We start from the raw sequence: 26091 nt of genomic DNA, 5'->3' as shown, positions 1-26091 counted from the left end.
AACTGAGAGAAAAATAGTTCACTGTAGAAAACTGTTACACTTAACTGCTGCAGCCACAGTCTCTCTACTGTAATAGAAACAGTTATGGACTTTATTTAGTTTTTGTTTTCACACTTTGGGACTCAAAGGAGTTGAAGCTGTCATCTCAGTACTGCAATCAAGATAGGGGATGCTAGAGTAAAAATAGAACACCTCCCATGTCAAAGAAAAATAAAGCAAAAGAAGCAGCAGATTTCCCTATTCCTGAAACAAACAAAAGCCACTTTATGAAAAAAGCACAGGGTAGAGACTAAATCCAAATTCTACCACCAAAACACTTCTGTAACATTATTTTATCAGGACTATAAACTTAGTAATACAGTAAATGGAATGTGTATACCATAAGTTAGAGAAACTGATCTGAAATTCATGTCAATCAAGGCAAGATTTACCAGTTTTTCAAAGCTGTGAGCTCCACAGGACTAACAGACCCTGCACACAGATAAGGAGTAACTGAAAGTTAGAAGTCAAGCAGCACTGAACATCTTTATGATGCACATTGTTTCTCCATTTAGGTACCATTCAAGTTCCATAAGAAATTTCACCACTTAATTCAGTCTAAGTTATTTAGACTATGTTCCACAAATCAAGATTTGTTTCCCCTATCTTTTGCTCTTATTTTGGGGGTCCTTAACATGTTTCACTATTGTACTCTTTTTTTTATTTGAAGGAAGAAGCTTAAATTATAGACATTCAAATTAAATTCCACTGCAGCTGAGATACTTACCTGGACAAAGCAGGAACTGGTACTCCTCTTGCTCGAATAGACGGTTTTCCACGAACTACTGGAACTTCTGCATTTTCTGAACCACCATTTAAATATGTTAATTCTTGAAGCTGTGCCTGTCTGATTTCATCATTGTAGTCCTAAAACAGAGGGCGGAGTGAGAAAAAACACTGTTCAACCACCATACTAAGTTAGTATCAGCAAACACCACTCCTGAAAGTTTTCTCTTAAGAAGTTGAACATTCCATTGGAAAAGTTTAATGTGCAGAACATTATAGGCATATTAAGTCAAAAACTTCTAGAAAAAATCTACGTATTAACTGCAATTTTTGCTTGGCCATGTTTTTCTTTCCCACTGCGTGTTACCTCCACTTAGTTTTACCAACTAAAATGCCACTGTTAAAATGCTGTAGATAAGGGGAAGCAACAAAAGAAATCAAGGTCCCATTCCTGAGCTGAGATCTTGTTTGTAGTTCCAGCTGGAGAACAATAGTCTGAAAAGCAGGAAAAATTGCATTGCCTGGTGTTGCAAAGCAATACAGAATACACTGTAGAGAACAGCCCCTGACAAGTAAGGCATTTATTAGACACGTACACTTTTAAAATCAGGAGTTAAAGTATAAACAATGAAACTAATTCAATATAAACGTTCACTATTATCTAGTAAGAGCTTCAAAAATTTCCATTCTAGAACATGCATGGATAAACAATTTGAAGACACATGGCTTGTTTCTTCTGCACAAATCTTATCTCAAGGTCAATTGAAAAGAAAGCTCGAGTTATTTACATGGAATTAACAGGGTACTTCAAATACGTAAGAGTCTTTTCAGGGACCTTGAGCCAACCTCCAAAACTAGCACATGGCACAGGAATAAAATAGATACAGCAATGAACTCTTGAGCTGTACATATTTTTCTGCCATTTTTCCTCCACTTAAAGTCAACCAAAGAATGCATGTGTAAAGGTGAATCAGAAAGTGATACATACACACTAAGTATCAAAATATTAACAGGTCCTCTAAGAAGAATGAAGTGATACTTCTGATGTAACAGCTCTTATCTCTGCAAATCCTATTTAAAAGAAGGCAGGTTTGTCCAAATACAGTCTGTTTTTACATTTCAGTTGCAAAACAAAGGATCTGTATCTCTTATTGGAAATCTGATTTTAATATATTTATGCACTAGACAGGTACCAGAAGACTGTCAGGCAGCCTTGCATCAGTCAACTCACTGAAACATAACTCCACATTGAAAGGAGATTAAAACATCTATGAACTCAAAGGTCTCCATTATCCTTGAAACATTCCACTTCCCTTATCTTCCACTAACAGGAGTAAGAGTCTTCCTTTATACACCATTGCGGAAGATAGTTACTAGTGTTAAAAAGAGTGGCACTACAAAGGCATTTTTCCAAACTCTTAAATAGACTCTGAAATTTAACTCAGCTGTCCATCTGAGATCATCCTCTATTTAGCAGCAGAAACCAACCAAGCAGGATGAAGAAAAGAGTCTAGAAGACTGAATCAACTGTTTCAAACTGTGTAACTAAAGCTTTTGAGAAACAGATTCTACTCTAAAACAACCTGGAACCAATACACAGACAAACCATCACAGGGAGTAGAATCGAAATGGGCAATTGAACACTGTTCTGGTCACCTAATGTACAGAAACCCACTTTATATTTGTACTTTGCTGCTGGACCAGAACTGGCCAGAACTTCAATCTTGAAACAAAATGCTAAGAAATTGTTAAAACTGTACCACAAACAAGACTTAGGTCTCAAAGTTCTGACATAGCATATAACAGAGATGCCCTTTATAAATTCTCCACAAGACATCCTCCTCAGAATTGGGCTCCTGGAAAAATACCTTTGATTTTATATTCATTTCATTTAATTTCTTAAAGATGTGCTTAGGATCTTTCTTTTCTCCCTGGTGTTTTCTCTTTTCTGTAGCATACTACTAAACATATCAGCAGCCTTAGTCACAGACAAAGGCTCCACTGTGCGAAGGCACAGAACAGAAAAAATGGTCCTTATCACATATCCCAGAGGCAGCAGGAAGGATACAGAGTGAAGGGACATAGAAGGAAGCCATGATAAGCAGCAGTGTTAATCCATTAGACTCCGAAATGGATTCTTCAATTAAAAGTAACAGATGGTCAATTTATGACTACCCACTGCTGGAAAGCAGCACACTTGAAGTCAAATTGAGGAGACAACGATCTCCTCACCTAGAACACAAGACATACACAGAAACCCTTTAGACTGTGCTCTTCCCCTGTACAGTTTAGGCAGAAGCAACACTTGAATTTCAGTCAAATGATGCTGATTAATTTCAAGTGAACAGATGTACTCTCATTTTATGAATATTGCCCATCCTGACTACAGCCTTCTCTGAAGATGGTGAATGTTTTCTTCTGTAGGAATGACTACGTCATCAAGATACACGCGAGAGATTTTCTCCCTACACAGAATTACTTACATGATCCAACTAAGCAACATTGAGATTTTATCTGTGATTTCCACCCAGCCCTGATCAACACACTGGCAGCAGCTCTCCTTAGGATCATCTGTAACTTAAGATCTTATTCAAATTTATCATTCAAACTATTAATGAAAACATTTTTGATTTCATGTTTGGACAGATCCCTGCAAAACCTTACACATTTCTGTAAAACACCCAAGCAGATTCTTATCCTGGCAGTGAGCAATAAATAGTTACCAGGTTTCAAGCCACCTTTCTACACACACCTTAGTTATTCGCCAGCTTGCTTAAAGCTTGTTAGAGTTTCCAAAGCCCACCAAGCTCTTCCAAATGCCATTAAATGCTATTTCATCACCACACCTTAGAAACTGCACATGCAGGAGGCAAGACAGACTACAGGAAAAAAATCGTAAATTCTGCTCACTTTGTAAATTGACTGCAACAGACTGTTCTCTCAAAGATGTTTCTAAACTTTTCTTAAAAGACAAGGAAAACAAGAAACTCGGGTAACCAAGAGCAAAGCATAATTAATGCTGTAGCTGTCAAAAGAAAAATACCTGCCACCACTCAAAAATTAAACTAGACTAAGAGTTCTATTGGCCAAAACTGCAGTAATCACAGTATAATACAGAACCCGGGGAGGAGGTGAGGGTGGAAGTACCTAGCTTTTTGTCCTGACAGAAGTAATTCTGGGATAATTAATATCAAACACAACACCCACCAATCTAACAGTCGAACAGACTGCTGACCAGAGGGTCTGGCCAGAACAGAGGGATTGGCTAATTTAGAGGAGGACAAAAGAAGTCAGAAGCCACAATTCTACCTGCAGAAGATAGGTGAGAGTCAAGTCAACATAAGCACAGCCAAAAAAACCCTCGAGTCAAGGTTTTGTGTCTTGGTTTGAGTTATACCAATAGTTTAAAGGAAGCGTAGTGGCCACTGCAGCTGCTTGAGTCTGACCTTCAATGCAAAGGTGCTTGTTCATGGGTCTAGAGATCCAAGAGAGGCTAAAGCATTTTTGCTATAGTCAGTTGCTACAAGTACTACAAGAATATTTTGTATCCTACCTACATTCTACAATCAATTGTGACTGTATATTCAGGCCCGATCTGCAAGCTGAACAATGATCACATTCATAAATTAGTTTCAGCACCTAAAGTTGTTGGAAAGCATGGTTAACTTACATTATAAGGAGAACACAAATTAAGATCATAGTCATATATACTGATAGCAGGACTTTTCTTGAAATAAAACTGCTAATTTGCAAAGTAAGCCACAACAGACCTTATAGAAAATAAAAATCAAGTTGTATTTGGCAGCAGTTAACCAAAATGGCAGTTCTAGAGAGGACAATGTCACTCCTTATTGCTTCCTGGAGTGCCTGCTGCAAGGGGGGCGAGGCAGAAGAGATTAAGGCATTTAGAACCATTCGGATAAGATTACATTGGAAAAGACAAAGAGAAATTAAGACAGTGTTGGTTTGATCCCATAGTTCAGATAAGATTATGTAGCATCAGTTCAGCTCAGTAAAATAAAGATGCAATGATCAAAAACTGAGATGGAAATGTGTACAATCCATGAATGGAATTGCTTATTATCAGTCTGTAATTCTACTGGCTTAACAGCAGTGAAGTAATGGCTAGGTTTTTATAAACTTACTTTATTATGACACTAGGTGAATCAAGCTTAATGAAGAAAACTGTCTTTAGTGAAGGGGGCAGGGGGACCAGATACATCCTTACTTCCAGTGCATGCAAAAAGCAGTTATCAAAATGAGCATATTTTCATCTAAAAAGCAGATGTTTGCTCACTAGAACACCCAAGAAATTAATTCTGCCTTATCTCTTCACACAATCAAATCATTAATCATGTAAATACAGTAACCTTCAATATTGACATCCCAGCATTCTTACAAATACTCTTTTGAGCACCACCTACCTGATCAATTAGAATGTTTGAACAGTGGTATGTATTTACCTTTTCATATAAATCAAGACTAAAGCCATTTGGAACTTGCAAAGTTATAATGTGGTGCTTGCTTCTTTATAACTTGAGAACATAACGCTCAGACCATTTCTTTGGCTTTACACTGTCTTAAGGTGCATCTACATTGGTGTGTTATTTCAAATCAGGATGTATTCCTAAATGACAATCATCAGGAGATTCACTTATGCTTTGGTTCATGTCATGAAGTAGTATTGGGGCATATGAACTAACTTCCATTCAGACTAAAACATGCCAGAAGAAACATTCCAGGAGCACATAATCAACTCCAGTTACTTGGGAAGGTAGTTTCATGGAACTAGACTAGGATTAGAACAACCCAAAAACTCCCAAATGCATACGGTAGCACTGTCAGGTCATCAGCACCAACTGCTTCACCACAGAGTACAGCTGGCAGTTCTACCCCCAACAGGCTGTAGTGGCCACACAACAGGCATCCCCAACTGGTCCTGAATACAGCTATGCTATACTCACACATTCATGTGCTGCTGTCACTTAGATACACACCTTAGTAAAGTTTCCTGAGCTATGTCTCCCACATTTTCAAGATCTGACATGAATCAAAACTGAACACTTGGGTAACATTTTCAACAGTAAAAGTAAACAGAAGTCGATGCACCTTGAGGATGCTTTGCTTTCTCTATTTATTTAAGAACCAGTTAAAATAGAACGTTCACTAAAGAGCAAATACAGTTAGGAACTTCACATATAGTGCTACCACCTCAAATGCCTCAGCTTCTTGAGAGTTTGGATTGTTCCAAGCACTTTAATATCAAAGCAAATCAAGGTTGGTCCTTACATGAGAAGCAAATACAGGAATCTTCTGTAGAAAGACACTGGAAACCCTACAACACCCTTGTCTATACACATATCCGAAACCTGGAGTGCAAACTTATACTGGAAATCACATTTCATTTTATACATCTGTACATCACAAGTTGAAGTATACACCAGAAGACAAGTACAACCCATGTATCACTAGCTTTGTGAAAAAGTAAAGATACAAGATAAAATTGTATTGTTTCTCATCACTGAACACTAAACCAGGATTATGGGTGGGAGCAATACTGCAATTTTAAATTTATTTATTCTTAGTAGAACAGAACCTTATGCTGATGCTTCAGGTGTACCAAGAACACAGAAAAACCCTACCTTAAGCAAAGAAAGTTATTTTCCCGTTTTTTACAGATTTGTACAATTATTTGTAAACTTAAATACTTTGCATATGACCAGTTAAGCGAGAGTAAGTTGTTCTTACTATAGGTCATATCATAAGACGAAACTGTAGTTGGACAGTTATGCATTCACCCAATAACTGTCTATATCAAAATGAAAAATATTTGTAAATATCACCATTTCTTTCACAGGTGAAGGAAATTAAGCAACATGACCTGACTAATACTGTACAGGAAGTTGGGTTTAGAGACACAATTTCTCACTCAAGACCACCAGAATTCTTATGAAAAAATTCAAATACTAACAGGGATGAGGAACTTCTTGATTTCTTCCAACGCATGTCCCATTCTGGCATATGCTTCCGCCGGTGGAGCAAATACTTCAATTAAAACATGCAGATCATCATTTAGGTGGAAGTACTTTGCCTCTCCACTTTTTCTCAACTCTTCCTCCTAGGAGATAAAAAAGTTGGTTTTTTTCCACCTTCTTATTTTAAACATAATGTAAGTGTGAAAGTTGCTTCAGAGGCATTTGCACATATTGTTTACTCATACTCAGATGTCAACTAAAAAAGTGTAACATCATACCCTTTCCTGATACACTTCAGATCACATTGCTACAGTATCAAAACAGTATCAGTTTCCTTAACAGTAAGTCACTAGTAACACACAAAGTAGGACCCATCTCACCCTTCTGCTCACATACAGAAACTGCAGCACAAGAAAGAATGTTCCCAGGAGTTCTCAAGTGCCCAAGTTTCATGCAGAGGACAGAAACAAAAGTGAACTTGAAGCCTCTTTTCTCAAAAGTAGTCTTTAGAAACAGGTTTGATCTAATATTCCACAAGAGCAAGACTCTTACCAACATTATTTCAATCTTAGTACTATTGCACTGCTCAGATCTTATTTTCTGTTTTCACAGATTTCTACCCCATGAGTACATCCTTCACAGAACCATGCTACTTGGACATGAAACTAACAGCATATGAGATAAGGGAGAAGGACATCTGTTTCAGAAAAGAGTTTCTTTTATTCTGCTTCACTCAACCCACTTCAATAGGACTGAGAAACTACAATTTCAATGTAGTGGAGCAGTGCTCAGTTCTTAAATACTTGCATTCACATGCAAAGTGGCCACAGACCTAAAAGACATCATTTGTTAGACTCAGATAGGCTCCCCTCCTCCCATGTGTATCTGACAGGTGCATTCCAAAAGACTAAACCACCATTAAAAACAATTTCATTGTATTACCAGATATTATATCAATTTCTTAGCAGTTCTGCTATCTAAAAACAAAGCTCCAAGAACTCACCCCTGTTGCTTATTGTATTTAGCAAGAACCAGGTAAGTACTTCACCCTTTAGATTACTAAAATTATAGCTTCAATGATGGTTGAAAGCTCACACACACACCCCTTAATTATGGGATGAGGTTTGTAAGTGACAATCCATTTTTGCTTCTTAAATAACGTTCCTATCATACTTAATGTTTGACTATGAGGATGTTTAAAAAAAATCAGCAGAATCTAGTTAGCCATCAGAGCATCCACAACAAGAATATTAAGAGGCTAGAGACAGCAGGATTAGACTTTGTCAGCAAAACCATTATCAATAACTGATCTTAAAAACAGGAAGTAAAACAATATAAACATTACACTCTTAAACATTTAGTTTTAATAGGAACCGTTTCTTACTTAAATACTTTAAGCACAGTTATTCAAGACATGAACTGTCATCTAGTACTGGAAGCTAGATATTTTCATCAGTGGAGTTCCCCATATATGTATTCTAGTATAGATATGCTATCAAGCATTCCCTGTCTTTTTTTAAAGGGGAAAAGAAAAATCACTGTGCAGTTAGATGCACAGAGAATTGAGAATTAAAAAAATTCATTTCTGTGATTATTAATCAACTTGCCTGGTAATAGCAACAAGCAATAAAAAAGTCAATTTTACATACAATGCCTGGTGAAAGATGATTTAAATCAGTAATTTTAACAAAAGCTAAGAAATTTCAGTGCCAGTTGTTCTAAAACCATTCCATAAGCAAACTTTTAAAGTAATTTTATCCTTTTTTCTTGCTTCACTTGAGAAGTTCACTTTGATTACAACTTTTTTTTTTCCAATTCTGTTACATGAATTGGCAACACACTACTCTCCACAGCTCTTAACACCACCCAAATGAGAATGAGCTCACTGGCGTACATCTCCCAAACCTGGGCACACATTAAGCATTTCAGTTTTTTATTCCCCATGATGACCAACACAAAAGCCACAGCTTGATCCCATTCTAGTATCCCTGCCTGACAGTATTTTTAGCTCCCACAAAATCCTCTGCCTTCCATTACTTGACAGTACATACATTGGTTAGGCTTGCCTAGTGCATGTGGATGATGCTTGGCTGGCCAAAACAGAGAACTTTCCCCCCCTCTACTCTCAAATGGAGATTTGAGAGCTTCTGAAAGGATGAAGCCACACCAGATGTGGAACAAGGGAGCTAAGACAGCAAGGTCACCACTTTTTAAAAAAATCTGTCCTTTGAATCTCCATCTTCTCACACAAATTGTACCACACCAAATGGCTCATGGCTGGGACAATCTGATTAAACTTCATGGTTTCAGTACAGTTTTCAGTGCAGTAATGCACTGCAAGAGCCTTGTGAGAAAGCTTATCCTATTTGCTTTGTACCTTGTGCTCTTGTATTTCATTCCTTTGTGGTCCAGAACAAGGCAGAGTACTAGCACAGCTTATGATGCATGGCAGCACAAGGCATCTGGCAATATGCCTACAAGACAGTTAATCTACTCTGCCCTGTATTCTACCATACTTAGAATTTTTTTGCTTCTCACTGTCCTTGTCAAGCTATCAAGAACCAGATACCAGCCCTACAAGTCTACTGCTTTAAATCAGAAGTTGAGTAGCAGTATTTATCAGAACATGCTCATAGTACTGTCTGTTTTCATCTTCACTACATCACCTTTGATTTAGGTTCTAAATTTCTTCAGGTACTACCTGATATCTATTTTTAATATTAGCTTAAATTTGGCTTCTGTCAGATTTTATAAACCATTCAGAACACTCAAGTTCTTGAAAGGCCTGTACCAGTCTCAAACTATTGGTAACACATGAATAACTAATTGGGGTGGAAAGCTTTAAGGTATTTCTTCAGATTTACAATACAAAATCAATCTTGTCATGGAATAAAGAAATTCTGAAATGGGTCCTTTTTTTCACTCTCCTGTAGACACATGAAAGCCTGAGTAGTCTAGCAAAAGGTATCTCAGCACTGACTAGTGAAAAGTCAGTGATGAAGTGACAGCACAGTTTGAAAAAAACATGTTAATTGAAGAGGAGAATTACTGAATTTAGATATTGTATATCACAAGTAGATAGATGAAATGGTCCTCTGGATGTTGACAAAAGATGGAAGCCTAGACTGATTCTAGAGCTCAGTTTAACAAGGAACAAAAATATGAAAAATAAGACTTCAGAATGTGCTCTTAAACCCAAATCTCTTATTACAAAGCAGATTGGACATTCTAAAAGGGCAATTACAAGTCAGAGCTAGAGAAATACTGTTGCCCAAAATGAATTTCAATTCAGACTGGTTTATCTGTATCTATTACCCTGGTTTATCTAAATGTTTCTCTAGGGAACTTGCAAAAGGTAATGGTGATCTTTGCTACATTTTCTCAACCTTCCACATCAATTAGTTTTCTTCCATGAGCCTTTGAAGCTCTCAAAGTTAAAAAAATAGTGTTTAGAAGTTAAAGTTAGCAAAGTCTATGAAGCTTACTGCCACTTTTCCTCACTTCAGCAAAGTAGTAATAATCATTATTCATTTAAAACTGGTAATACAGCAGGTATGCTAACATGCAAGTGTTTAGAAATACCTAACAATCTGATCCAGAGCTTCCAGCAACTAGTTCATCCCAGAATCTGTGGTCACCATCATTAAGTAGCCATGAGTATAAGCTGTCTCACTTCTAATGACAGCAAAGATGCTGCAGTGAACTTAGTAGAGACAATAGATTAGATCCTCAGCTGTTGTGGTGCAAATTTGGCTTCAGTGTAAGGATTCTAATTTACGTCAGCTGAAGGTTTTTTTGACTTCTGGTAATCCCAAAGATTTTGCTACCTGTAGCAAATTCTAAACACATTAGAGCTTCAAAACTGAAATTAGGGGATTTCCCAGGCATTTTTAAAACTTTAAATTACAGTTCATGCCATTGAACATATTATCACACATATGCACTTTTGACAAGGTTTGCTCCAATTTCCTGTTTACCAGAATATAGCATTGTTCAGATTTCACTTTCATCTGACCCTTAGATAGAATATCAATGAGAACTGGAAGATCCTACATAATGGCAATCATACTTTTTAAATGATTCCTCCTGTCCTACAAGATGCAAAATAGCAGGCTAGAAGCTTGTGGATTTTCTGTTTGGTCAGGTAGACCATTAGAAAACAGGGAGAAGCAAGTATGCTGGAGAAACTATGTGGTAGATAAGTCATGTTTGGAGTCACAGGTGCAATGAATAGTCTCTCCCCTATGTGTCTCTCTAAGCTGGCTCATCACCTTGGTTCACCATTCATCTTCTCTAGACTAGTGCTCTGAGCATTGCCAAGGCAGCAATGAAACTGCTTGGTTTTGTCACCTGGATTACTTGTGAGTAGAAGAGTAATGTAAACTATTGAACTATTGTTCTCCTATAGGAGCATCTCAGACTTCTCTCTGTATTTGAAATATAACCAACAGGGCAAGAGTAGGGCCTGTAGCAATAGTTTTAAACTAAGAGGGTAGACTCAGACTAGATATAAGGAAGAAGTTTTTTACAATGAGCATGGTGAAACACTTGCATAGGTTGCCCAGAGAGGTGGTAGATGTCCCATCCCTGGAAACACTCAGGGTCAGGTTGGATGGGGTTTTGAGCAACTTGATCTAGTTGGACATGTCCCTGCTCATTGCAGGTCTCTTCCAACCCATGATACTAAGAGCAATGTACTTCATTATTTGTCAATACCACACTGACGACTCCACCAGATTTTCCAAGTAATAGAAAAACTGGCTACATGCAAGAATGACAGCTTTTCTGAGCAGCAACGTGTTGACACCGAGTAATTCAATCCTTCAGCAAAGACTACTCCTTTCTCATACAGAAAAAAATTGTATAATTAAGGTTCCCTTATTCAAGAGTTCTCTGGCCAATACAGTAGTTCCAGAAATGCTAAATGGATGTATGAAGATCAAAGCAAAAAGTTACTTGTTAAAGAGATATGGTTGAAACAATTAGTACATAGATAACCTACATGAAACTAGAGAAAATTTCTTATGTTCTCTTGTTTGGTTAAGTTCTCCACATACAGAGCCTCCAGCTTGCTGAGTCGCATCCCCAAAGAACTAGGGATGAGTACAACCTGGTTTAGGTTATTAGCTGATAAGATGCCTTTGTAGCACCAGTACTTTCTTGCACATATCCTCTAGGTTCAGTTAAGTACTGAAAACAGTGTCATTAGTCCGCTTTAATTCTGAAGGATACTTTCTAAGGACTACTCTAAATAGGTACATACAAGTCGTTCTAGCTGTATCATTCCAAAGTATCCAACTGGCTCCTCTCTATTGTACCTTTTAAAAACAGCCAGACCTACAATGACAGAAATCTTACTGTTTCTGAACTCAAAGATTAAATGTATTGAAGTTTTCTCCAAACAATAGCTCAAACAACTTTATTAAACAGTTTTTAAAAAGTTACCTAAGCAGTTTTGGCTAGCATCTCGGTCAAGGAAAAGTCTAATAACAATTTGAACAATTACTTCATTACCAAAGGAAACGAGAACTTCATATTATTTCAATAGAAACCTTTAAAATTTCCCCAAGATTGAGACTCAAGTTAGGATCTGAACTTTTCAGTGTGATCTGCTTTTAATAAAACAAACTTTTTTATACTGCAAAGCCATCAGAAAAACCCAGGGGCCTTACTACTCCATGACACATCACATTTTGATAGAGAAACATGTAATGCAGCAACAGAAGAATGCCAGTTTGACACATTCCACAAGTACTCGGAAAGTTCACCAAGCATCATTTAAAACAATTTGGAGACTTACTTTGTCATCCTGGCTTAGAGCAAGTTTAGTTTATATTCTTCTTTTTTCTGGTTGAATCATCATATTTCCTCTTAAAGTTACTAGCAATGTAGTTTTTCATAACTAGTTGCGAAACACTTAAATCTTAAAGTTGTATTACATAACAGTTCCCATTCAAAAAAAATCCCTCATCTTCAAGCCAATAAAACAATGTGTTTGTACAAACTTGTTATATTTAATAAAAATATCCCCAAGAAGGAATTAAAGGAAGAGTTACCTCTTAAATTGCACAGAACAAAGTAATTATGGGCTCTGATCAAGTTCTTAATACTCTATAAATCACATAACATTTATATTTTGCTGAAGAAATGTGCTAAAACATACAGTTTAGGAAATTCAGTAGCCAGCCCTCCAATTCACTCTTCCATATGCATCTCATTACCAGTCTTTACAGCACACAGTTTTTAAATTTCAGATTACATAAGCACAGAAAGATTTCACTAGAGGACTATAAAACATGGTATGCTACAGGCAAGAAATATGTTCAGTGTTTTAATTTGTATCATTAGGAATGCTCCAATTAAAAAAGTGTAGCTTACCAGACAGCTGACATACCTCCTCACTGATATACACTTAGCCACTACAGATTTAGACAGAGATTTATTTCGGTGAGGAGTGAAACTGATTAGTACAAACACCTAGCAAGCTAAAGGTCTCGTCTGCTGTCTCCTTTGGCTCTTGTAATGGATACATCCAGTATAACCAAATACTTCCCAAAGAAACAACTGCAATTTGTCACCTGCTCAAGCTGCATAAGTCATCCTCAGAGCTGTGTCATTTTTATGGTTGTATTTTATCTCCTTTCATCAGCTGTTTTTCCTCTTTGTCTAGAAGTGTTATTAAATGTTATTAAATTTAAATGTTAAATGTTCTTTTACGTGAAAATGTTTGGATCTATCTAGAAAATCAGGTTCCTTCAAAAGCAAGAACACTGTCATGTTCACTTGGGCATTGCTCATTATAAACTGTAGAAGACCGACCTAGAACATGCCACTGGTAATGCCCTACTCACATCCCCAAGGACCACAGTTTGGGGGGCCCCACTTACAACTCACAATAGCTTCAAAATACTCGGAGAACACACTGCCTGGAAAACAGACGCCATCTGAATCTAACCAATATGAGGATATCCTATGCTATTAGCTCCAATTTTTGTCACAGGGTTCATTCACCTCCCCTGAAATTTTAGGTAACAAAATACAGGTATCAAACACTTCATTAACAGTAACACTCAGTAACACTCACTAACAGTAACACTTACCTTTGTCTTGTCCCTCATAGAACCTTTTCCCAAAATAGACATTTTTGTCAGTGTTTCTTCCTGTAAACGCTTTAGAGAATTGCCACGTGGACCCAAAAGTTTTCCCACAAAATTGAACTGTAAGAAAACAAAAAACATTAAGCTCATTAGATTTTTAAGCATAAACAAACATGCAAAATGGAATATTTTGCTGAAACATTTTTGTTCTAGGTGCAAAAAAGTATTAGATCATGTTACAGTCATTAAGTACAACTGTGTAGAACAGTTAATAGCATGTCCACCAGGTGTCAATAGAAACAGAAGTATCTGAACTCTAGTATAAAAAGAACTTTGTTTATCCCATTCAACACTGCAAACAGATGTACTCAAACTGCAATTCAGTTTTTCAACAATTGTTACCAGGTACATAACCATAAAAACAAAGCTGGCAGCAATCTCCAGATACAATACCAAAGCTCTAAAGAAAAATATCTTATTTGCTTTATCCTCCCTTGAAGATTTATGAAGTAACCCATACAATGTACCCTACACTAACACAGAAACGAGGAACTAAATCCAGAGAACATAAGCACATAAACGCACTCCCAAACCAGAATCTACACTTAAGATCTTCTCAAATGTCACTCAACTCCCATTATCACTGAAGTTTACCAAAGCCAGGTGGAGTTCATAACCATGGCATTACACCACTAGGATGACCAGGGAGAAGTGGTGAGCCACAACTGGGAAGAAAAGGAAAATCCAACTATTTCCATTCACAGAAAATACCCAAACATACAGCTGGTGTTTTCAGCCCAAAGGGTACTTCAGAGGGAAAGCAGGCTAAAGAAAACTGGTCTCAAAAACCCATTCATAAAGGAAAAAAACAAGGGAGAATCTGCCTGTTGTCATTTTAGTGACACAAAAACTGGGCTTCGTAGAGCCAGGAGGTATGAAAGGTCTCATGAGCATTGTCCCATAGGGCATATATTCCCAGTCACACCTACCAGGAGGAAAGCTGTATACATTCAGCAGCCCGCTTTCATATATCGCTGCACTGTGTTTTGGAAGGTATATAAAATTTGAAGGATAGTTACAGAGAAGACTTGAGGATTCACTTAAAGTATGCATACAACTATTTTAGTTGGGGAAAAAAACACCCAAAAAGAGCTGACAAAAACTACACTTGGAAGTTGGTATGGAATGCTGCAAACACTCCCCAAAAGTAATAATTTATTCCTGTATTGGATTTACATGGCAAGGTTTTGGTAGCAGGAGGCTGCAAGGGTGAATTCTGTGAAAAGATGCCAGAAGCTGCTCCCATGTTGGATAGAGCCAGCTCCAAGACAGACCCACCACTGCCCAAAGCTTAGCCCATCAGCCACACAGCACTTATGTGATAAGATATTTAAGAAAGGGTAAAACCACTATAAAGTTGAGACAAGTGAGACAATGTGAGAGAAAACTCTGCAAACATCAAGGTCAATGAAAGAGGGGGATGAGGCGCTCCAGGCACCAGAGCAGAGATTCCCCTGCAGCCTGTGGTGCAGCCCATGGTGAGGCAGCTGTGCCCTGCACCCATGGAGGTCCATGGTGGAGCAGATCTCCACCCGCAGCCTGTGGAGGATCCTACACTGGAGCAGGTGGATGCCTGAAGGAGGCTGTGACCCTGTGGGAAGCCCATGCTGGAGCAGGCTCCTGGCAGGACCTGTGGTCCCATGGAGAGAGGAATCCACGCTGGAGCTGCTTTTCTGGCAGGACTTGTGACCCCGTGGGGGACCCACACTGGAGCAGTCTGTTCCACAGGGTGCAGTCCTTCAGGAAGGGAACTGCACTGGAACAGTTCTTGAACTACAGCCCATGGGAAGGACCCACACTGGAGCAGTTCATGAGCTACTATCCTGGGGGAGGAACCCCAGGCTGGAACAGGAGAAGAGCAGAAAGAAGAAGCAGCAGCAGAGACAGTGTTATGAGCTGACCACAAACCCCGTTCTCCATCCCCCTGTGCCACTCGGGGGAAGAAGGTAGAAGAGTCAGGAGTGAAGTTGAGCCCAGAAAGAGGGGCAGTTGTAGGAAAGGCGGTTTTAAGTTTTAGTTCTCACTATCCTCTTGTTACAATTAATTGGCAATAAATTAATCAGCCAAGTCTGTTTTGTCCATGACTAATTGGTGAGTGATCTCCCTGTCCTTATCTCAACCCACAAGCTTTCCATCTTTCTCCCCTCATCCTGTTGAGGAAGAGGAGTGCTAGAACAGCTTGGTGGGCACCTGGCAGCCAGCAAAGGTCAACCCACCACAAATCCTGACAATACTGCAATAGAGATTTTTTTATAAGGCTACTGTTCAGGAATATTTACTATCCCCTGTAAAACCAGGATGCTCATTGTTGGAACCCAGAGTGACATAATCATGTTAACAAAAAGATAGTTTTAAGCACAAATAAAATACAGTGATGCTAAAAAGTAAACAGGCTTAAATTACTTCGTTTGTAGCCTCAAATTTAACAGCTTTTAAGTTTTCTGATTATTCCCCTACTACTGTGTCACTAAAGGTCCAAGATTGGCTTCTTTCACCTCTGCTCCTCTGGAGAAGTTTGAAAACACTTGACAATGAGGTAGTAGCAGCTCAAAATCCTTTACTGCTACACTGGAAGTGCTGACAGAAAAGAGGCCAGCTGCAGTCAACCTACAGTGCAGAAAGTCTACAGCTCTAGTTCACCCACTTCAGCTTTAGACAAGAAATGCAAGCATTAAAAGCCTATTAAATATGAAAATATTATTTCATTCCCCTTAGTAATTGCAAGATCAACTCCCAATGTAGACCTGAGTTAGAACCAAGATACAATGGAACAAATGGCATATGGATGACTACAGTCCACAGAAGCTATTAAATTTAAGGCCTTGCATGAACTAGTCCTCTGAAATTATCAGGCCAAATCTCAAGAAATCCTCAGGCAATTTGTTTTTTCTTATATTCTAAGATACAGCCAAGGAAGATATTCATGGGAAAGAAACTGCCCAGAAAAACAGTAATCTCCCTTGCTGAGAATATTCAGGACTCAAGGTCACTGACAGGACCCTGTATAATCTGGTTTAGTCATGATTTCAACAGAAGGTTGGACCAAATGTTCTCTAGATATCCCTTCCAACTTGGACTTCTGATTTTATTATTTCTGGAGGTGTAACTGTAAGAAAATCAAACAAATTGAAACAATTCATAACAAGTCTGAACTTCCAAAAGTCAGTAACTCCTTGTGAACAGTTTCCTTAAATAAAGGATCATTACTTATGAACAGGGAGTTCATAGTTAAGCTCAAATGAAAGCTTTCATATAGTGGAATACTACATCAATTTTTCAAGCATTACTTAAGATTACTTATGGTTACTTTAAAATAGCCTTGTAAGTTATTAGGAACAAAAATAAACACTGCATACACTTAAAATGAGAGATTTCCCATTTACAGTAAAGTATGCTGAAATTATTTCAGATTGAGTACCTGCAGTCTGATACAGCCTAAATATCCAGCAGTAATCTTAGTTAAAATATTCAGGTGAAGTTTTGCTCAATTTTTGAATGCAATTTAGGAGTAGGCAAGTATGTATTCAACAACACAATGCATAGCTCTGAACATCTCTTCCTAACTGGAACAAACAACTATCTGACAATTAAAATACAAACTACAAATCATAACAAATGGAAGCTCATATCTGCAACAAAATCAAAATCCACTTTGCATGTAATCAAAATAGCTAAAAGGCTTCGGTGCTCAGAGAATACTGGGGTGTTCCAAAGCATTTTATTTACTGCAGCTGTATTATTTTAATTGAAGCCAAATAGTTTAATATGTTGTGTATATCTAAAAGTTGACCTACAAAACTGTAGCACCACCAGAAGCTGTCACCTTCTCAAAACCAAAAAAACTCTAGCATTGAAGCTGGACATTATGGTAGCTCTACAAGTAGCTGCACAGATGACATGTTCTAGACAACACAGTTAATGAACATGAAAATGTATCAGCTGTATTCTGAGGTCCAATGAACTATTCTTTCCTGTTCATCGAGGCTCTAAATATTAGATTTGACAAGTCTGAAGCATAAGAAACCTGTGCTGCAAGTCTGAAATTCTGCTGATTTGAAAGCACAATACCTCTAGATGTAGCTTAAAAACACAATGAACATTGAAGGTTGCTAAAAAATGGCTTACAACACAGTCCCAAAGCCTTTTTGCTCCCATATAACAAAGTGAAAAAGCTTTTGAACATTTCAGTTAATTATTCCATAAATAAAACCCATTTATGATATTGAATAAATTCTTTCAGTAGAAAACAAATTATTTACTTTGAACAGGTACTGGATTTTGTTCAAACCACTGGTTTATCTCTCTTTTACATCAAATGGGAAACATCTGAGCAGTAAATGTTTATTTTGAAGTATTTCAGAGATACAGAAACACTCAAAAAGATATCAGCCACAAAATTACTATGGTTATTTATACCCTTTATCCCCAGCAATCAAGAAGTAGGAGGACTCAGACCTATAGGTACAAAACCACTACAGTAATACAAGTTTGTTACAAAATTAACAAATCCAGCCTATCTGCTAGTGAAACAGAAATCAGTAAGTCTGGCATATCCAAGTCAGCTCTTACACAAGATAGCTCATGTATAAGTTTCATGGGCCCTTCCCATGTCTCACATTTAGAGTTTATTTGCCCAAGAGCACAAAAATAAAAAAAATCAGGTCTAGTATTGAATTCAAGCTTATAAACTATCTCTGAACTAGAGGCACTGGATAGCAACAAGACATCTAAGCAGCTCTGTACAAGTCGGATCAGTCACATTCACTAGTTCTGGCTCAGAATCAGACATGTCAGACTCCCCTCTTCTCACCCTTCTCTCTAGTACAGCATGGTCACATCCAAACTGCTGTAAATACTCAAAACTGTCCTCTAGTTCACTAGCTTCAGCTTAACTGTATTAAGGCAGTCACACTGCTTTCCAGTACAAGCTGATGTGGAAGCTATTGCCCAATACACAGTTCTACAGGATAACTGAACTCTGAGGAGCCAGCCATGAATGTTATTGAACACCAGATGAATCACTTGTGTTAAATCAAGGATTGTCTCTACATTTAGACAGCTTCTGATGTCTTAGGTAAGACCCAGGATATTATGGATGATGGTACATAAAACAGAAGATAAAGTCCCCAACTCAAAGTTGCTTCTAGACCAGCTCTGAAGGATATGCCACATATGGCACCTCGAACAAAATTACAGCAAAACATTTAAGGCATATTTACAAAAACAGTATCAGGATTCAGATTAACAGACCTGGGAGGACACAGTTTGAAAGAGATGGGAAAAATTGTTACCTCAGCTACAGTTCAAGCCAAATAACATTCCAGTAGTGATAAATAGTACCCTCTGTAGTCTTACATCATTACAAAGTATCACCAGATATACATTAGTTTGAGCAAAAGGATGCAAGATTTAAGGGGTGTTCTTATTCCCTAAAACTTATCACTGAAAGCACATCCTCCTATACCTACACCTCTGGTTTACTCTGTGGGTAAAGATACACCATCAAGTGCTACAGCTCCTTCTCAAATTCCTCAGATATGGGATTCTACCCCCTGGCCATGGTGTCCACTAGCCCAGAAATACTGGTTAACTACACCAATACTGAAAGCATATATGTTTCCCTTTAACAGATTACCTTAAAGTACTGTATAACCAAAAAATCTCCAATTTAAAATACATTTTTAATATAGAAAATTTATTCCAATAGAAACAGAAAAAAATCAATAATCGTGGTTTTGCTTGAAAATTGTTTCCTCTAGACATTCATAAATCTTCATTTTAAGAAGCATTTCTGCAGATAAAATATAATGGAGATTAGAGACATCACTGCTTAACACCCATTTCTTCAGAATCCCCAAATCAAAATATGACTAACAGTCATCTAGAGATTGATTTCCTTATCAGATCACTGCTTGAAACTACTATTCCCTGAAAACAGTTCTGGAAAAAACACAGCTACAAACGGTATACCAGTGAGACATTCTCTCCATAAGCATTTGACCTACTATATGAATTTCAGTAGAAGACAAATTGATGCCAGTGCTACAGCATTTTTAAATGTATATATTACAGAAGGGGGATACAATAGAAAAAGTAATCCTTGTTTATCTCCACCAAGACAAGTGTGCTGAGAATGGTTCATCCAGCTTAAAATACTTAGTGGAAGTATAAATGCTTGACCAAATGCTTTCCTGTAAAGCCCTAAGCAAGCCATTGTCATTAAAGCCATAGAAAGCTTTCTTGGCATATTAGTTTTCTGCAACGGTTCCTCTGTGATAGGGTCACTAGAAAAAAAATCATTAAATTAAGATTCAGAGCACTTTCCCTTACAATGACTTGAAACCAGGAAGACTGCAAAACCACTTCCCCCCCCCCCCCCTCAAGAAAATAAGGTTTCTATAGAAAGGTAAATACTTCAAGCATCTATATTGTACCACAAACTACTCTCTCCTTCACACAACACAGTAATAGGTCTTTAAACATTTATTCACTGAAAGCTTGGTCAATTACTATAAAGTTGCTCAAAAGTTATGATATGACATTTGATGCTTGTTCCCCCATGTCACTTATGGTTATACAACCACATTTTCTCATTTCTAAGAAATCCTTAGAACTAAGCTATTATGAAAAATTGTTTTCTAACTAGTCATGTGATAAAAACATTAAACTCTCCATAACTTTATGGAACAACTGCAGATATATATGACAATGACATTTTAAAATAGATATTTTCACTTTAATGTTGAGCTAAAAAGCTTAAACTGACACCAGTTTCATAAGCCAGTAACTTTTGAGAATATATTTAAAGTACCACTTCATGGAACACAACACAGACCATTTCTTACTGACTTCTGAGATTTACCCAGTATTTAAGTGTAGATCTATGAGCAATTTTTGAAGTGGTAGCCTGTCACAAAAAATAATTGTTCCCATAGTTTTGAATCATTTCATGGAAAACCATCATCATTCCATTTATCATCCATGGAAGCTATTTTTATCTCTGAATTCAGAACACCTGAGTTCAGTAACTGTCAAAGCAAAATCAGATTTCTGAGACTAAACTACCTCACAATGTATATTCATTAAATGTATGGGAGGGGGGATAACACCCTCCTGCCTGATTTGTATGTATCTAAGCTATGAAACACCTCTCATATGCTGGCATTTCATAGCACCGTTAGGGCTGATCCAGAAAGTCCCCTCACCAAGACAACAACATCATGACCTTCCATGGCCAGCTCACTTCTGCCTTGAAGTCTGTGCAAGTTTTAATATTATTTTCAAGCCTGAAATGCAGAAGTACAGGTTTAAGGGTCACATTTTCACACCTGACCTAGAATCAGTTGAGGTACTCGGCTGATCAAATAGTAAGGCATATTAAATCACCCTGAACTCCATTGCCTAAGTTGACAAGATCTTATTCCACTAATGGCAGTTTAGACATCCTGCATCCACATGGACTCGACCTGTAGTAACTTGATTTACAACTGAATCCTACCTCAAAGAGTTGGTCCTTTCCCAATAAGGTCGCATAAGAGCCCTGACCTCTCTAATCCTTGCTTGTAGCACGTCCCAGTTACAACAGGATTGCAGACAGCATGACCAAAGCATATTCATTCCTCACTTAAGTACCTCTGAGTAATTTCCATTTCACAGCAATTCAGACTTCTCAGAAGAATCTGTAGAGCTGCACCAACCTGAAAAATTCATAATATTGTATACAAACAGGTTTTGAGAAGGCTTGACTGGACCTGCAATCTATAGAAGAGTTTCCACAAGTTTTTGTCTTGCTAAGTAAGGCTATCTGTCACCATATCAAGAGATACTAATTCAATTTTTTTTTTTGATGTGTAGAGGAGTCTGAAGAACACAACCGAAGAAATTAATTCAAATGCACAACCAGCCTCAAGCAAAAACTGAATGTAACTTCTGGGACTATCTTACATTATTTCATAAAGCAGACAAAATTGGTTAGTCTATCACCTTCTATCAAGGTCCAGACATGAAAAAACATTTAGGCCAGCTAGCTCTAGCATTAGATATCAAGCCTGTTAACACTGCCAAGCTTCAAGCAAGACAGAAGGTCCCAGCTAAAGGATATACATATATAGCACTGCAGAAGCAACCAAGAGCTGTTAGGTAGGAGGCACGTTAAGCACATCACCACAGACTCAACTGCGCACTAAGCAGAAGACCAACAACTCATACAGTTTTTGCAGGAAGACCGAGACGCCCAAAAAAGTAGAATACCTACTTTTGAATCTGAGGTCTACCAGATTCTTTTCCAATAGGAACCCAGCTGCTCTGAAATTCAGTTGAATAGCTTTCTGCTGCAGTTAACCTGTCACCTTCCAGGGCTGTCAGAGGTAATGAGGCTAAATTTGCACAGGACCTAGCTATGAGCCCGTGAATATATCTGACAGGAAAGGTAATGTGAGCAGGCATTACAATGCCAGGCTGATCAGATCAGAGCTAGGACTGCCTGACCTGTGTTGAGGTTATTATGATTTATTCAAAGAGTCAGAGAAGTTTTAAAGAGGGAAAGGGCAATGAAATACTTAAAGGAAACTTAGTTAACCCTGTGTCAGGTCCAGTAAGCTGTCTGAATGGGGGTAGTGCACTGGTGTGCTGTTTAGGTCCAGAGACCTCATTTATCACAAAACATTGATATTTCATTAATCCTATCTATGCTTGCTAGAGAATCACTGGCAAATATAAACAAAGCAATAGTTCCTGCTAGCAAAACCACTTATATTTGTAGATAGTTTTATTTTCAGACATTAAACCCTGTTAAGGATTTAATAACTTTAATAACTTGCTTTTTTTGATCTTGTTTAAAAGCATGATCATTTATTTGGGGAAGCACTACTTTATTCATAAAGTTGAAACAACCTTAGGTTTTCCTCAACACTTTCTGGATACTCAAGTTTGCCATATTCAAGCCCAACTGGTACACCCCAGTGCTAGTTTGACAGATTGATCAATTATTGTAGTGACTTCATCAGCTTCAAACAGCAGATTCCCAGTTCACTAACACCAAAAACACTACATCTCGTGAAAGACTGGAGGTATTTTTTTATTCAGGATCTGCCACAATAGCTAATAGCATTAGTGTGAACTGCAGGCATACAGAAACAGATGTCAGCTTACTAGGAGAACTGCTAAACTCAATACTCACATGCAGAAGAGCTTTTTGCACAGATTTCATCCATATTTAAGTCTTAAACTCCTTCTGAAGCCATTTGTCACCAATCCTGATCAGTAGGAAGGAAAAAATTGCTCACAAAACAGAAGGAGATCTTTTAACCATTTTTTCTGGGGAACTATCACTTGGCACCTTCTACAAATGACACCGTTGCACTAATACTAACATCTCTTGTAGGCAAAATGGTCTAGGAAACTGTACAAATGCACAGAAAAGAGCAGAGAGGCATAAAGCATTTGCATGAAGCATCGTTTCAGATTTTATAATCGTGTAATACTTTCTGCTTAAGTTCTGCAGAATCTGAATATGTAATGCATGCCCTCTAAACACAGCTCAGTGAAACCAAGATGACTGGAATAATTCCATACCTACCCCAAAAGACTTGACAAAGCATCCCTAATTTATGAGCCCTCCTCTGAACACACCTAACAGGAAGAGGATTAGCATTTAGAGAAAACATTAGGATGTAAAAAGACTTTATACCCCTGTGTACAAGCATTCAAAACTCATATCACTCACTGTAGACTACAGTATGCCAGAATAAGGCTCTCAGTTTGCCATGTCAAAGCTACGTCACTCCATGCAATGCATTTATTAGATCTCAAAAAAACCACAAGCTTGGTTCTAGTAAACAAGTGATACTAAACTGTAGCGACTGCTTGTGGTTTAGGATGGGTGTTTTTCAGGGAAGATCAAGAGTACCTGTTGTAAGTCTGATTTTATACTTACCTCCCAGACTACTCCTATACAGTGAGAATTTTATTTCCTTCTGACTATATGGAATCCTTAACAAGTAAACTTTAATATATTACATATAAATGTATACTTAAAGTGGAAATTTTAAGAAAAATTGAGCCCCCCTATATTGGGGTTAAAATATTCTTAAACAGAAGATACCTAGGATTTTATTGACTCTGACAGAACAGAGATTGGTGTGAGTGGAGGCACCAGTATTCTGCTTTCTGTGGAGCCACAGGAACTGCCATGGTATGTCTATTCTGCACAGCAGTTGTACTCTATACCCCTGCATCCTAGTAGTCTAAAGACAGACATACAGGATTACAAAGCTCTATCTGGATATAAATTCAGGTTTCTTTCCATAGCACATACCAGGCTTTATTCCAGCTCAAAGGCCATCTCCATGATCCAGAGCTACTGAGCACACAGCAGAGCATACCTGACCATTCAAAAGATGGCAAGGGCTTTCCTACTAGCTATCCTAAATAAGAATTTCAGTGTTTAGTCTTTTAAAAGAAAGTTGATGCCACATAAAGAAGCAGAAGCACCTTTCAGAAGGCACTGCTTCCCTTTAATATGCGTTTTGCCTTTCTTTCCCTTGAGCTCAAGTATCTACATCTCAGCATCTAAGAAAAACATCTTGATTGCAAACATGAACCATGTAAGGTTCCCCTATCTATTACCTTCCCATCTTTATGTTTCTGTATGCTTGTATATATCTCTTCAGTCATAAAAGATTACTTTAAGTCAGAGTTCAAGGAGGTTCCCACATATAAATGGTATGTAGTCTTGAATTCACTGAAGCAGTATTTCAAGAAACTTTGAACATCAGTGAAGCAATTCCCACAAGTTACCCAGCATAGTCTGAGAAAAACACTGATAGTATGGAAAAATATTTATAAAGTCTTCCTAAAGAAATGAAGGAATTCCTTTCCTCCATGAGCAGAGTCTTGAAATCGCTAGTAGAAAGAAGCCATTTCAAACAAGAAAAAAATGCTAATCTGATTTTCGTAGCGTTAACCTTAAAATTCAAAAAGGGACCAAACGAATGAAGTTCCACAGCCTATTCAGTGTTGAATAAATGCTTCCAGGTAGCAACATTTCAGTGCAGAATAATACCTGGCAGTAGTATTAAGAATTCATGGTGGTCAAAGATATTAACAAAACAGACCCTACCCCTCCAGTACAGGATACATAATTTAGTAGCATAGATATAACTAACTCAAGACTAATAGTGGCTGAAACTTAGGAGGATGAGAAGAAAAAGTTTACACAGCAAGTTCCTTACTGGTGCATTTTAAGCTGCACTTCTACTTACAATAGGAAAGTTTCAAAGCCTGGCATCAGAGTCAACTTAAATATACTTCATTCCTTTTGATATTTTGAAGATTCTGCTATCCTGAAAATGATTCATTTATCATTTGTTGTCAACGTACTGTTTTGGGTCACCAGCACCCCTTTCCTGCACATTTATTCCAAGAACCAGTCCTACCTTAGAACTTCTATACAACAAACTGCAGAACAGTAACAGTAGAGATTGTTAATAACTTTAAATGTAACAGTTAAAAAAATAGTTAAGGTTAGTGGAGTATCTTTTATAAGCACTTAGATTTATTTATCAGTATGAAACTTGGGCTTACCTTAGGGAATTGTTTTACTGGAATCAAAACTTTTTGTCCCAACTTCATATTTTTATTGATGACCACATCAATATACTTTTCTTCTTCCTTTCCTTCCCCCTTCTGGAATTTTTCAATTTCTGTTAAAGGAAAAAAGTTAGTTATTTTCTCAGTTTAATACAACAATCTAAGAGCTGAGAATCTTCAAAATTACTATAAATTAAAGACTTTAGAACTAATACTGTATGGCATAATACATAAGGCATATTGTGTAACATACATATAACAGGTTATATAGGTCAAGGGAGTAAACCATGTTCTGCTTTTTCAGACTTTAATATTCATGTTCATATCAGCACATTGAATTAGCACTGCAAGCATTTTAAATGTTAACTTTTAACACTTATGATACTGCTTGATCCATATGAAATGTAAATGTAAAAATCTATTCTTACATTATGTTGTAAGCTTTTGAATTTAAAAATGAATAAAGGTATCTAATACTTGACTATTTTATTCCTCTATACTATAAAGTAAACAGTTTTAATGGTGGTTGTCTACAGTGCACTTATGAGCAAGTGTCAAAATAATCTTTCAAAATTTCAGGAATACAGTTGAGGCACATAGATCAT

General features: G+C 37.5%; 1 protein-coding gene across 4 annotated transcripts in view; it reads right to left on the bottom strand.

The window, feature by feature from the left end:
- Positions 1 to 26091, bottom strand: part of KHDRBS3 (KH RNA binding domain containing, signal transduction associated 3) — a 98951-nt gene that overhangs the window by 47624 nt on the left and 25236 nt on the right. For all 4 annotated transcript variants that reach the window (XR_012631461.1, XM_074888573.1, XM_074888588.1 and 1 more), the window contains exons 2-5: positions 25481 to 25599; positions 13841 to 13957; positions 6737 to 6883; positions 767 to 906 (exon numbers count right to left, since the gene is read on the bottom strand). Coding sequence is in view for 3 of the 4 variants with exons in the window: in XM_074888573.1 (XP_074744674.1) it covers positions 767 to 906; positions 6737 to 6883; positions 13841 to 13957; positions 25481 to 25599 (523 nt within the window). In the remaining variant the exon portion in view is untranslated. The remainder of the gene's footprint in view (positions 1 to 766; positions 907 to 6736; positions 6884 to 13840; positions 13958 to 25480; positions 25600 to 26091) is intronic.

Source organism: Strix uralensis, chromosome 1 (assembly GCF_047716275.1).
Source record: "Strix uralensis isolate ZFMK-TIS-50842 chromosome 1, bStrUra1, whole genome shotgun sequence".
In the NCBI taxonomy this organism is placed as follows: Eukaryota; Metazoa; Chordata; class Aves; order Strigiformes; family Strigidae; genus Strix; species Strix uralensis.
Note: the sequence above shows the minus strand (reverse complement) of the source record. Positions and strands in the feature narration are given on the sequence as shown.